Raw genomic sequence first — 13,455 nt, 5'->3', positions numbered from 1 at the left:
CTTGTAGGGAGTGTTTTGGGTTGTCGTATGCAATCATCCAATCTAATAACTTGTTGAAAAAACTGAGAGTTAATTAGTGCAATTCACGGTTAATTTGGGGCGTTGAGTACTCATAACTTATCAAAGAGCAATTGGAAATCATTTTGTATGCAAGCAAGACATGTGTGGAGAAGAACCCCTTAGCTAGCCTTCCATTATCCATTCAACCCAAATTTGTTTAAAATCTATTTAAGTTTTTAGTTTATTCGTTTTTACTTTCAACTTCACCAAACTCAAATCCCCCTTTTACTTTCTTGTTTTAAAATCTTTTGTTTACATTTTTAACTTTGTTTCTTTTTGTTTTTGAGTCAGTTTAGAGGTTTTAGCAAGCCCTTCTAATCCCCGGTTTAGAACGATCCCTACTTACATACTTTGCTACAATTGTCAAAAAGAGGGTTTAATTTGTGTGTCAAGTAATTCTCGCATCAAATTTTGGCGTTTGATGCAAAAATTACTTGACACACAAATTAAACCCTCTTTTTGACAATTGTAGCAAAGTATGTAAGTAGGGATCGTTCTAAACCGGGGATTAGGAGGGCTTGCTAAAACCTCTAAACTGACTCAAAAACAAAAAGAAACAAAGTTAAAAATGTAAACAAAAGATTTTAAAACAAGAAAGTAAAAGGGGGATTTGAGTTTGGTGAAGTTGAAAGTAAAAACGAATAAACTAAAAACTTAAATAGATTTTAAACAAATTTGGGTTGAATGGATAATGGAAGGCTAGCTAAGGGGTTCTTCTCCACACATGTCTTGCTTGCATACAAAATGATTTCCAATTGCTCTTTGATAAGTTATGAATACTCAACGCCCCAAATTAACCGTGAATTGCACTAATTAACTCTCAGTTTTTCAACAAGTTATTAGATTGGATGATTGCATACGACAACCCAAAACATTCCCTACAAGTTCCCTACATGAATTGCATAATAGAGATACAAGCAAGAATCATTAAGTTCTATGAAAAAGATAAGCATTGACGAGGCACTCGTTACTATGATTTGCATGAAACTTATGCCAAGAATTTACTTAACGTGATTGTGACTAACAACCTTCACTACTTGTGAATATAAGTTCATAACGATTAGGTGAAACTCCCTTATATTCTAGCGTCAAATTCATGCATGAAAATTAAGCGTGCACTCTCAACCAACATACACAAATTAGTTTTTATACGAACGGATAAGTAAATTGAATTCACAATTCAAGAAACGCAATTGGAAGAAATCAAATCATATAGCAAGCATAAACATGGTTTTGAATCCCCCCCTAGCCAAGGGGGGTTTAGTTCCTCATTATTACAAAACAAAGATAAACAAATTTAACCATTGAAAAACAAAGGGAAGAAAGCACCTAAACGTTCCAACGATCCATGTTGGATAGCAAGCGCGTCCAAGGACGTTTCTCCTTCTCCTTGCCGCCACAACAAGGTTGGAATGATGTTGAAGGGTTGGTTATTTGGAGGAATGGATGGGAAGCGGTTTAGATATGTAGGAGAGGCAAGGAAAGGCTTGGAGAATGGTTAATTTCTGGATGATTTGAATGAGGTTGCTGCCATGGTATTTATAGGAAGAGGATGGACATGTTTAATGCAAAAATCTGGTGGAATGAAGTAGGTAAGGCATGGCAAGGTGGAGAATTGTTGGTGAGGGTAGGTTTTGAGTCATCCACTCACATGTCATGGTGAGTTAAGCATTGCATCATCCACTCAAATGTCATGGTGAGTTAAGCATTACATCATCCACTCAAATGTCATAGTGAGATAGGCATTGCATCATTACTAAAAAATTTGGTGGAAGTAAAACAAAAGGAAGGCCACGGCATTGATGAATTTTATGGGGTATGCATGGTTTTGAGTGAAGTTTTGGCCAATCCTTCTAGAAATTTATCCCTTCTTGCAACTTGTATTTGTTTCACCAGATTTTTAGCATGTTCCTACAAAATTTGATGCGAAAATTACTTGACACACAAATTAAACCCTCTTTTTGACAATTGTAGCAAAGTATGTAAGTAGGGATCGTTCTAAACCGGGGATTAGGAGGGCTTGCTAAAACCTCTAAACTGACTCAAAAACAAAAAGAAACAAAGTTAAAAATGTAAACAAAAGATTTTAAAACAAGAAAGTAAAAGGGGGATTTGAGTTTGGTGAAGTTGAAAGTAAAAACGAATAAACTAAAAACTTAAATAGATTTTAAACAAATTTGGGTTGAATGGATAATGGAAGGCTAGCTAAGGGGTTCTTCTCCACACATGTCTTGCTTGCATACAAAATGATTTCCAATTGCTCTTCGATAAGTTATGAATACTCAACGCCCCAAATTAACCGTGAATTGCACTAATTAACTCTCAGTTTTTTCAACAAGTTATTAGATTGGATGATTGCATACGACAACCCAAAACACTCCCTACAAGTTCCCTACATGAATTGCATAATAGAGATACAAGCAAGAATCATTAAGTTCTATGAAAAAAATAAGCATTGACGAGGCACTCGTTACTATGATTTGCATGAAACTTATGCCAAGAATTTACTTAACGTGATTGTGACTAGCAACCTTCACTACTTGTGAATATAAGTTCATAACGATTAGGTGAAACTCCCTTATATTCTAGCGTCAAATTCATGCATGAAAATTAAGCGTGCACTCTCAACCAACATACACAAATTAGTTTTTATACGAACGGATAAGTAAATTGAATTCACAATTCAAGAAACGCAATTAGAAGTAATCAAATCATATAGCAAGCATAAACATGGTTTTGAATCCCCCCTAGCCAAGGGGGGTTTAGATCCTCATTATTACAAAACAAAGATAAACAAATTTAACCATTGAAAAACAAAGGGAAGAAAGCACCTAAACGTTCCAACGATCCATGTTGGATAGCAAGCGCGTCCAAGGACTTTTCTCCTTCTCCTTGCCGCCACAACAAGGTTGGAATGATGTTGAAGGGTTGGTTATTTGGAGGAATGGATGGGAAGGGGTTTAGATATGTAGGAGAGGCAAGGAAAGGCTTGGAGAATGGTTAATTTCTGGATGAATTGAATGAGGTTGCTGCCATGGTATTTATAGGAAGAGGATGGACATGTTTAATGCAAAAATCTGGTGGAATGAAGTAGGTAAGGCATGGCAAGGTGGAGAATTGTTGGTGAGGGTAGGTTTTGAGTCATCCACTCACATGTCATGGTGAGTTAAGCATTGCATCATCCACTCAAATGTCATGGTGAGTTAAGCATTACATCATCCACTCAAATGTCATAGTGAGATAGGCATTGCATCATCACTAAAAAATCTGGTTGAAGTAAAACAAAGGGAAGGCCACGGCATTGATGAATTTTATGGGGTATGCATGGTTTTGAGTGAAGTTTTGGCCAATCCTTCTAGAAATTTATCCCTTCTTGCAACTTGTATTTGTTTCACCAGATTTTTAGCATGTTCCTAGCCTCTTTTTTTCTTCAAATTCGTCCATCCATCTTGCTCATATCATAAGTAATCCATTCCAAGCTCAAAACTGCTCCAAAATGCACCAAAATGCACTTTCTTGCTACCTTAACCCTTTGGACCTACAAACACACGAAAATGGCTTAAAGTACTAAAATAACTAAGAACTAATAACGTAAATGCAAGAAAACTAGTTAACTAAGTCGCATAAATATGCGTCTATCAAATTCCCCCACACTTAGCTTTTGCTAGTCCTCGAGCAAAATAAAACAAACAAAACATAACCTAACCTTCCAACATTTGCTACAGGGATTTCCAACGATACATAACATGCCAAAGATCATTATTCCCACAAATTTTAGTCATCCCTACTCTTGAGCATATACTTAATCATAGTTACCATTCACTAGCTCACATTTAATCGTTTAAAACAACATTATGGACGTAGTAACATGCCTTAGAGAATCCACTCAATTCCTTACTGGATACACTCTTATTTTCACACAGATTTTCTAACTACACTCCCTATACTAAGTATATGTGAGAAGATTGATGTAAACATGGAAACGAACACTCACACATGTTATAAAAGAAGCACTTTTCTGGAATGATTAAGCATTTATAGATATGATCTCATGAATGGAACGCTACTACTTAGATGCGAGAACCAGGGACACCATATGCTCAAACGAATCCCAAACTCCACATATTGAAATACATAACACTCAAGATAGAAGTTAAGGGTTGTAACGGGGCTTGGGGAATGGTTAACAAAGAAAGGATAGGGAAAACAAACGTTCTTCAAGCATTAGTAAGCAAAGTAGTAAAATTGAGACTTAGAATTCACTTAGATTGCAGAAATTAACTTTAAAACACAAGGGGAAGATTTAAACAACTTCTTAGGGCCGAATTCATTGTTTTGGACCCTTATTTCAACAAACAATATTTTGGAACTCTTTTTTTTTTTTTTTTTTTTTTTTTTTTTTACTTGTGCCTATGGCACACAAACTCACATGATAAACACTTCCCCCACACTTATTTTCTGCCCACATTAATCAAAAGGAATTCAATTTGAATCATGCTTACTATACTTTAAGAACGAGGGTATGGATAGTCCTAATCTAGGCTAGGTGAGGATGATGTGGGTTAACAAAGAAAAGGCTAAACAAGGTTCAATGGAGTTAAACTTAAACACATAATGAAATAGGATACATGACAATTTGGCTTTGGTGGTGGTCACTACACAACTTTATCTTGAATATGTGTTATGCAGATCAATAGCATGCTTTGAATGAAATGGGCATGAGTTCTAGCATTTGGAACTACATGATAAAACGCCTTCTAAGTAGTAACCAATCAAAGAATAATGAGATCATGCAACGACTTTAGAAGACAACAAATGCACAGATTATTAACTCTCCAAAGAACGTTAAAAGCTCAAGTCTCTCAGGGTTGTAGCGTTAGTTTGAGTTTCTTCCTTCAAGCATGTTACAAAAACTAATTTTTCTTTTGACTACATGTGAATTCATGAACTATAATTACAACTAAGCATAAACCAAAGAGCATGTCAAACTTTCATCCATGTTTGTAACTTACTTCAACAGTTATGCAATTACAAACCGAATCCTCAGTATTATGTTGGAAGGTATCCTAAGACGCAAACAAACACACAAAAACAACCCTTTTTGGGTTTTTTAAAACAAATTTTTCAAATTTTAATGTGATTTTCGGATTTTTACTTCAAAACACACTAAAACACATCAAAACAACTTAAAAACACTTAAAAAAAAAGCAAGGAACAAGTCTTTAAGTTAAGGGTGATAAAATCCCACGAATTTGCATCAAAACACTTTGGTTACCCCCCCCCACACTTAAACCAAACATTGTCCTCAATGTTTAAAAGCATAACTAACACAAAAACACATAAACAAACAAACAAACACTAACAAACTAAATATGGCAGAAACTAATTAAACAACAAAGAGAAGGGTTTAGGAACGCAAATCTGGAATTGGAGTGCTCTCTAGGCCTTCCTTTGTCGAATGCATGGGTTGCCTCCCACGAAGCGCTTTCTTTAACGTCTTCCAGCCGGACGGTACCTCCGTTTAAGCTTGACTAGGTGCCACGGCATGGAGGGGTACATCCTCCATGACATGCTTTGTATGCTCCACTCCAATACCCTTTTCGATGATGCATCTAGGGACATCCTTCTTGATTGGTGCGCATGAATGTTCCTTCCCCACATGTTTAATCACATCTATTGCAAAACAAGAACGAACATCATGAGGATTCTTAACATATTCAGGAACTTTGAATTTAATCAATTCATCACCAAACTCCATCGTTAACTCTCCCTTAGCCACATCAATCTTGGTTTGGGCTGTCTTCATGAAGGGCCGCCCTAATAGTATCGGCAATGGGGTAGAATAGGGTGAATCCTCCATGTCAAGCACGTAAAAGTCCGCTGGAAAAATCAAATTGCCCACCTGCACCAACACATCTTCCAAAACACCCTTTGGATATGCATTAGAACGATCGGCTAATTGAATAATCACACCATCGTTTTAAGCTCACCTAAGTTCATAGATGCATAAATAGAGTATGGCATAACATTAATCGAAGCCCCTAAGTCTAACATGCATTGTTCAAACTTAGTCTTGCCAATAACGCACGGAATTGTAAAACTACCCGGATCTTTGCATTTAGGGGGTAATTTCCTTTGTAACATGGCAGAAACATTCTCACTTACTTGGACCACCTCTTTGTTCGAAATCCTTCTCCTTGATGTACAAAGTTCTTTTAAAAACTGAGCATACCTCGGGACTTGCTTAATTGCATCAAGGAGCGGAATATTGACTTGAACTTTCCAAAAGGTCTCTAGAATGTCCTTCTCGGCTTCTTCCTTCTTTGATTGCCTAAACCTGCCAGGAAAGGGCACATTTAGTGGAATGGAACTAGAAAAAGTCGAATTTGGACTTACCTTGGTGGTTTGGGACGGCTTAGGAGGGATAGATGGTGGTGGCAAGGATTGTTCATCCTTGGCCGTGAGTTTTGGTCCCTGTGCTTCCTCTTGTAGCAACTTTTCATCCTCATCGTGACTTGATTTGGATGATTTTGGTTTGGCTCCAACCTGTGTACCACTTCTTAACATGATTGCATTGACGGTTTCAAAGCCTCCTTTTGGATTTGCAATGGTTGAGCTAGGCAACTTGCCTTGCTCTCGAAACTGCCCCATGAACTCGGCAATTTGCCCTACTTGTTTCTCCAACTCGTCCACCTTTTTGTCCCTATTTTGCATTCCCTGCGCCATAGAAGTTAGTAAATTAAAAATTTGATCATTATCAATAGACGAACTTGATTTTTGGGCAGGTTGTGCTTGGGGTTGAGTTGGTGCAAACGGCTTTTGATAAAAACCCGGGGGTTGTTGCCTAAATCCGCTTTGTTGTTGGCCTTGTTGGGGTTCTCGCCATTTGAAATTTGGATGATCACGCCAACCGGGATTGTAAGTATTGGAAAAGGGGTCATTCCTTGGTTAGTATTGGTTGTCAAATCCCACGGCATTGAGGGTCTCCCACCCTCCATTTTCTATCAACTGTGGGCACTTGTCCGTAAGGTGGCCTTGCATGGAACACACGCCACAAGCTGCCACGTTTTGCACTTTTGGACCTTCCACTACCTGAGAAAGCAAAGTAGTAAGGTTAGCCATTTGATTTTGAAGTTCGGTTATGACACTTACCTCATTGACTTGATGTGGTCGTGGGTTACTCCTTTGTCCAACGCCTTCGTATTGTTGAGCATTCAACGCACGGTTGGAAATTAAAGTCTTTGCTGCCGTGGGGGTCTTGTCCACCAAGGCTCCTCCCGCCGAGGCATCTAGCATTTGACGTTCGATAGGTAGTAGCCCCTCGTAGAAGTATTGCAAAAGAAGTTCCTCCTTCATCTGATGTTGTGGACAAGAAGCAACAAGAGATTTAAAACGTTTATAATAAGTAGGAAAAGATTCACCTTCCTCTTGTTGAATTCCACTTATCCTTTTCCGTAGGAGGATGACGCGAGAAGTTGGGAAAAACTTCTCCAAGAAGGCCCGTTTCATGCTTTCCCATGATGTGACGGTTCCGAGCGCCAATTCGTACAACCAATCCTTCGCCTTTTCCAAGAGAGAAAAAGGGAAGGCTTTCATCTTCAAAATACTCCCATCGACATTGACGGGGGTCATGCTCGAACACACTACCTCGAATTCTTTCAAGTGTTTGTTAGGATCTTCCATGGACAACCCATGGTACTTCGGAATGTGGTGTAACAAGTTTGACTTCAATTCAAATTCTTCTGTCTTTCCTCGGGCTGCTGCGGGGTATTGGATACATAGAGGCGCGGCATTGTCCAATCCCGAGGCTGAAAGTTCTTTGATTGTTCGATTGTCCACCTCCATGTCTTTTTCTGCCTCCTCCTTTTCTTCAAATTCGGATTCAGAACTAGAACTAGGTGGATTAGGTTCTGGTACTTTCCTTTTCCTTCTCAAAGTTCGTTCAAAATTGCCGTCAAACTCCGATATATGTGCACGAACTGGTTGAGAACTACGAGTCATAAACTAGTACCTGAAATAAACAAAATCAAATAAAATTAAAACACACAAAAAAGAAATAAAAAGAAACAATGGGGATTTAGCAAAGTTGCTAATCCCCGGCAACGGCGCCAAAATTTGATGTGAGATTTACTTGACACACAAATTAAACCCTCTTTTTGACAATTGTAGTATAGATGTAAGTAGGGTATCGTTCTAGGCCGGGGATTAGGAGGGATTGCTAATCTATTCTAAATTAATTTAAAAATATTAAACAAGACTCAAGGACACAAAACTAGGCTAAAAACTCTAATAACTCAAAACACACTTAGGATGACTCAAAATAATGAAAACAATCAAATTGAACACTAGGAACTGAAATGGACGGAAATTGAATTAAAAGACTAGAAACAATGAAAATTAACTAAATAATATAATTTAATAATGGGGGGGGTTTGGTTTTGACGAGAAGTAAATTAAACTTAAATAAATTACAGAATTGACAAAAGCATGAATTAAGGTGAAAGGATAGGTGACGGACTAGCTAGAGGGTTCTTCTCCACACATGACACATATGCAACCTAAATTGATTTTCAGTTGTTCTTTCAATAAATTGTAAATCTCAACGCCCCAAATTAACCGTGAATTGCACTAATTAACCCTCAGTTTTTCCACAAGTTATTGGGTTGGATGATTGCATACGACAACCCAAAACATTCCCTACAAGTTCCCTACATGAATTGCATAATAGAGATACAAGCAAGAATCATTAAGTTCTATGAAAAACATAAGCATTGACGAGGCACTCGTTACTATGATTTGCATGAAACTTATGCCAAGAATTTACTTAACGTGATTGTGGATAACAACCTTCACTACTTGTGAATATAAGTTCATAACGATTAGGTGAAACTCCCTTATATTCTAGCATCAAATTCATGCATGAAAATTAAGCGTGCACTCTCAACCAACATACACAAATTAGTTATCAATCAAGCAGTTAAGCAAATTAAATCATAACTCAGAAATCACAACTGAAGGTAATCAATTCATATTACAAATATATTCATGGTTTCGAATTAACCTCTAGCCAAAATAAATTTAGTTACACATTATTATCAAATTAAACCACAAGTAAAACATAAGTTTGGAAAGATTTAACCGAGAAAAGAAGATCTGCCGGGCTTCTTTCTCTCTGCGCGGTATGTCCTCTGCCAGCACGCTGCCTAAGGCAGCTTCTATCTTTTTCTGCCTGTTGACCTGCCCTCCTTTTCTGCACTCTGCTTCTGTCAGGCTCTCCAATTGCCGCGCCAGTCTCCCCGCTTCATTCCCGCTCACGCTGCCAAGGGCAGCTTCTCTCCCCCCTGTCCCCGTGTTTCCCCCCTCTCTGACCTCCTGTCCTTCCCAACGCTGCCAAAGGCAGCTTTCCTGCTTGTTTTCTTCCCAAGCTCTCGGTTCTCTCCCTTCCACCTATATCCCGTTGCAGTCTCTTTCTTTTATTCTTTTCCGCCCTCACCTAACTTCCCTCTATCATTTTTTTATTTTCTGACTTCTATCTTCTAGTCCATTTTGTCTGCCCATTTCTATATCTCCTACCGTGCTATGTTTTGTTTATTCCTCTCTCTGCGCACTGCTTTTCCACACCTACCGCAGGAAGGAAGTGTATTTCTTGAATGCCAGCACGTGCCTTTCACAAAAATCAAAAGAAATGGGATCTTTAAAAAAAGATAATAAAACATGTATAACAAAGTGTTTCTCCCACTTCCGTCAGTGTGCACTCCATTCTTCTCTTTTCTGTTTATTATTTAAAACTCATTTGTGCTATTTTTATTTTCTTTGCATAACAGATCCTATAAACACAAAAATAACGTAAATAGCTCAAAAATATAAGGAACTAACTAAGAAAAGACGAGTGAATTCGAAGTAAAAATATATATAAATATGATCCGATCATCAATCCCAGTTATGCAATAGTTTGCATCCTCCTATATATCAAGATACAACTTTCCTGATATAAGAGTAATCCTTTTAAATAATGAATTTCTCATAAACTGATATTGCTTATTAGTTTGATTCGCTTCAAGAATCACTTAAGAAACCATGCACTAGTTTAACGAGATGCAACCAGAGGTCCACTGTCTTAATCATAATATCAGTTGAAATTCAAAACATTCATAACTTACCAAACATAACTGATTGGCATCACAACAGTAACCGTTTGGCACACCCATATTACATACAACTCTTTAAACATAAAAAAAAAAATAAAAAAAAAAAGCATACAGAGGATATTATGGATGCAAATTTCTTCCTCCTTGATCTTGGACAATTTTGCACCTACAAAACAATTAACACCTTAGGTTAAGGCCAAGAACCTCACGGGCCCACGATGAATGGGGGGCGGGGGGGGCTTTGGCCAAAGAACCTCTTATGCCAAAGTTAGAATTTAGAGAGAAAGAGTGTTTAGAGAATTTTGGGATTTTTGCCAAAGTGTTGGAATGAGTGTTTGGAGAAAATGAGAGTCTATTTATAGGGCTAGGCCGGTCCACTTTGGAGAGAAAGTGGCCGGCCATAATGTGGTTTTTTTGGTGAAATTTTTGGTTTAATTAGCCAATTTATTGGCTAATTAAACATGAAAGAAATAAATGGGGTGTTATAGGATTAAGTTGACTAACTTAATTTGGGTAATAAAGTGGAAAAAATAAAAAAGGTGAAGAGCAAAGGGTGTGGCCGGCATTTGACTAGCTTTAGGGTTGAATTGGATGTATTTTGTGGTTAATTGGATGATTTAATTGATATTTAATGGATTAATTTAATTAACCAATTAACATAATATTTTAGAGGTTACCTTGCAAAAGGGGATTTGATGAGATGGACTTTGAATTGTTTACCTCTTTTGGAGCATTTTTTACTTGGTTGAGGGATAATTGCTCGCTGCTTGCGTGTAGAAATCCCAATATGCCTCAAGGGTATTTTGTTCTCTTTTACCCAAAAATCCACGTGTCGCCTTGTGATTATTTTTGGCTCCACAAATGCCCCCACACCTGTTGGGCTGCTCGTAGGAAAGGGCAGCAGGTGTAGAGATTTCCTTGCTTTTAGGAGACTTAGGACTGCTTTCTATTTTGATGTAGATTCCCTCTTCAATAAGAAATTAGATCCTTCTAGGAAAGGGAAATAAATTTCTCTCAAAGCCTATTTAAGTCCACCTTAAGTGGGTTATTAAATCAACCTTGGAGAGCGATTTATTCTACCCTACAAGAGAGAGAAAGCTTAGAGGATATTTGTTCCCCCTCCTCTAGCAATCTTCTACATCTTGCTCGTACAAAGAACCGTCTTTTGTTGCTTTCTTCGTCTTCTCCGTGCCGTACCAATGTAAGAAAAATTTAATTTTTTTTGTCTTCTTCTTAGATAGTGCTGTCGCGGGGCAGCCGTCGGGGTGGTGTGGCACATCGGTTGGCAGGGGCCAAAAGTCGGCTAGGCATGGGCCGAGGAGGCATCGTGGCAGAGGCTACTGCTTAGGCTATTTGGCTTGGCTAAAGCCAAAGGCAACTTGTGCGATTGGGGACGCGGATTGTGGCGTTGAGGCGAAGTGCTAGGCGAGCCATATAGCTCATGTCCTTTGGGCTCTTGGCCCTTACTCGGGCTAGACTGGCGATTGAAAGAAATGAGGAGGTCATGGGCCTCATGGGTTGTTGGAATGTTGGGCATGCAAGCCTTCTGCCTGCTAGAATGGTGGGTTGATCTTCTCTGCTAAGTACCATGAATGGCATTGGCTGCTCAGTTCTCTTCGTCGGGAGAAATGTAGGCTGCCCCCGAAAGATGAGGAAAAGAAGATCAAGGCGGATGCATTGGCTCGTCTAATCGCTATCGTAAAGCTTACTATGAATGAAGGTGGAAAGAAGAGATCTTCCCCGCCTGCTCAAGAGATGCTAGTTAAGAGAAAACTGAAGACTTTTCCACTGCTGCTTATGACGATCTGTCTGCTGTCGAGAGGCCTATGATTGGCATGACTTCTTCCAATGGGAAAAAAAAAATGAGGCTGCTAGATCTGAGCATGTGGCACCTTCCATGTTGAGAATGGATAGTACAATTGTTGATAAGATTGCTCAGCGTAAAGGTCTTATCATGCCCCCAGTGCCGAAGTCTGGACCAGGACGTTCGTTGGGACCCAAGTCTGGTTCACCTTTGGAGAGACTTGCTATTATGAAGAGTGGTAAGGTGGACTCTGCGGCTAAAGTGGCACCAAATGCCCACTCCCTTTGCTGCTAAGACTGATTCGCCTGCTAGGAAGGAAGATACTGCTCGCGTGGGCAGCTGTGAAAAATTCACTAAGCCTTCTTCTGGGGAGGCTGCTGAGATCTGTGTGCTTTTAAAACTAGATCTGCTTGAAGTCATGGACGCTTGTGCCAAGTTTGTTGATAGCGATAGAAAGGTTGTTTGCCCAAGTTCCTTTGCGAAACATATGACCCAATATAGAAGGACTGCTCTACTTGCTATGATGCATATATAGCAAGGTTGTCAATGAGGTAGTGAAGATTATGGCAGCTGAAGCTTATTCCTCAGCCAAGAAGATCAAGAGGTTGGATTATGAGCTTGTTGCTTTGAAGGGAGTGGATGAACTGCAGTGCGTTCGTGTTAGTCTGCTGGAGAAGAATGAGTAGCTAAGGGTGAGAAAGATGGGCTTGAGGTTTCGAGACCTTCTCTATTTCTCCGGAAGACTTGCTTACTTTTACTTTTGAGGCTTCCATTGGTACAGTAGTTGGAGACGTTAGTGCCCAGGCTGGGGTAGCCGGGGGTGAAACGCCGGATGATGCCGCTGCTAAAAATGTTATGGTTGCTGAAGGTGTGGTGACTGAGTAGTCGTGGGATGTCCAAGCTACTATAGTGTAGTATTTTAGGTAGCCTTTAGGATTTTCTTTGTTTTTCCTTGTAGCTCTTATTTTGCTTGAACTCCTATGGCCTTTGCTAGTTGTTTATAAACATGTTTTCCTTCGCTTTTCTTCATATTTGCTTTTTTTTTTTCATGCCCTAACCTTTAGACTTGATTGACCAGTGGCAGGCATGCTACTTTTTTATAAGCAAACAAGCTCGCGTAGCCTATGCAGTCGTAGGTGTTGGTGTAGAACTTTGCAAAGTTGTTAGCCATTGGGTTGGCAACCGGATGCCTTACTTACAAAAGCATACAAGTCCGCATAACCACTAGGCTGTTAACCTTGACTTTCTCCAATTCTGTAGGTTGCGTAGCAAGTATCACAACACTTTAGGACTTAGTGTAGGTTGTTCCGCGCTTGGCAGAAGTGAAGCTTATCAACTACATAGCATGTCAGCAGTGGATAAAACTTCGTATATGCGCGCTAGCTTGTTTAACCTTTCACAAGAATGTGTAGTTGTATAAGTCTAGCCCAGCTTTACTGTTTG

General features: G+C 39.1%; 1 protein-coding gene and 2 long non-coding RNA genes across 3 annotated transcripts in view; 1 reads left to right on the top strand and 2 right to left on the bottom strand.

Annotated features, from left to right (window-relative positions):
- Positions 1-9,737, bottom strand: part of LOC126592928 (uncharacterized) — a 79,884-nt gene extending 70,147 nt beyond the window's left edge. The window contains exon 1 of the long non-coding RNA XR_007612832.1: positions 9,298-9,737. This is a non-coding gene — a long non-coding RNA (uncharacterized LOC126592928). The remainder of the gene's footprint in view (positions 1-9,297) is intronic.
- Positions 495-9,022, top strand: LOC126592929 (uncharacterized). The gene is made up of 3 exons (XR_007612833.1): positions 495-883; positions 2,387-2,627; positions 8,944-9,022. It is a non-coding gene; the product is annotated as an uncharacterized LOC126592929 (long non-coding RNA).
- On the bottom strand, positions 4,433-6,868 carry LOC126592927 (uncharacterized). The gene is made up of 2 exons (XM_050258734.1): positions 6,293-6,868; positions 4,433-5,733 (listed from the first exon to the last, which is right to left on the bottom strand). Exons 1-2 carry the CDS (start codon positions 6,784-6,786, stop codon positions 5,724-5,726), a joined length of 504 nt encoding a protein of 167 aa, XP_050114691.1. The 5' UTR covers positions 6,787-6,868; the 3' UTR covers positions 4,433-5,723.
- Positions 9,738-13,455: the final 3,718 nt, after the last annotated feature.

This window comes from Malus sylvestris, chromosome 12 (genome assembly GCF_916048215.2).
Source record: "Malus sylvestris chromosome 12, drMalSylv7.2, whole genome shotgun sequence".
Lineage (NCBI taxonomy): Eukaryota > Viridiplantae > Streptophyta > Magnoliopsida > Rosales > Rosaceae > Malus > Malus sylvestris.
The sequence above is the reverse complement of the archived record's forward strand: the minus strand, read 5'-3'. Positions and strand labels throughout refer to the sequence as shown.

What these genes read in the sequence shown, in the direction of transcription:
- LOC126592927 (XM_050258734.1), bottom strand. Translation starts at nt 6,786, where the DNA reads ATGGCGCAGGGAATGCAAAATAGGGACAAAAAGGTGGACGAGTTGGAG.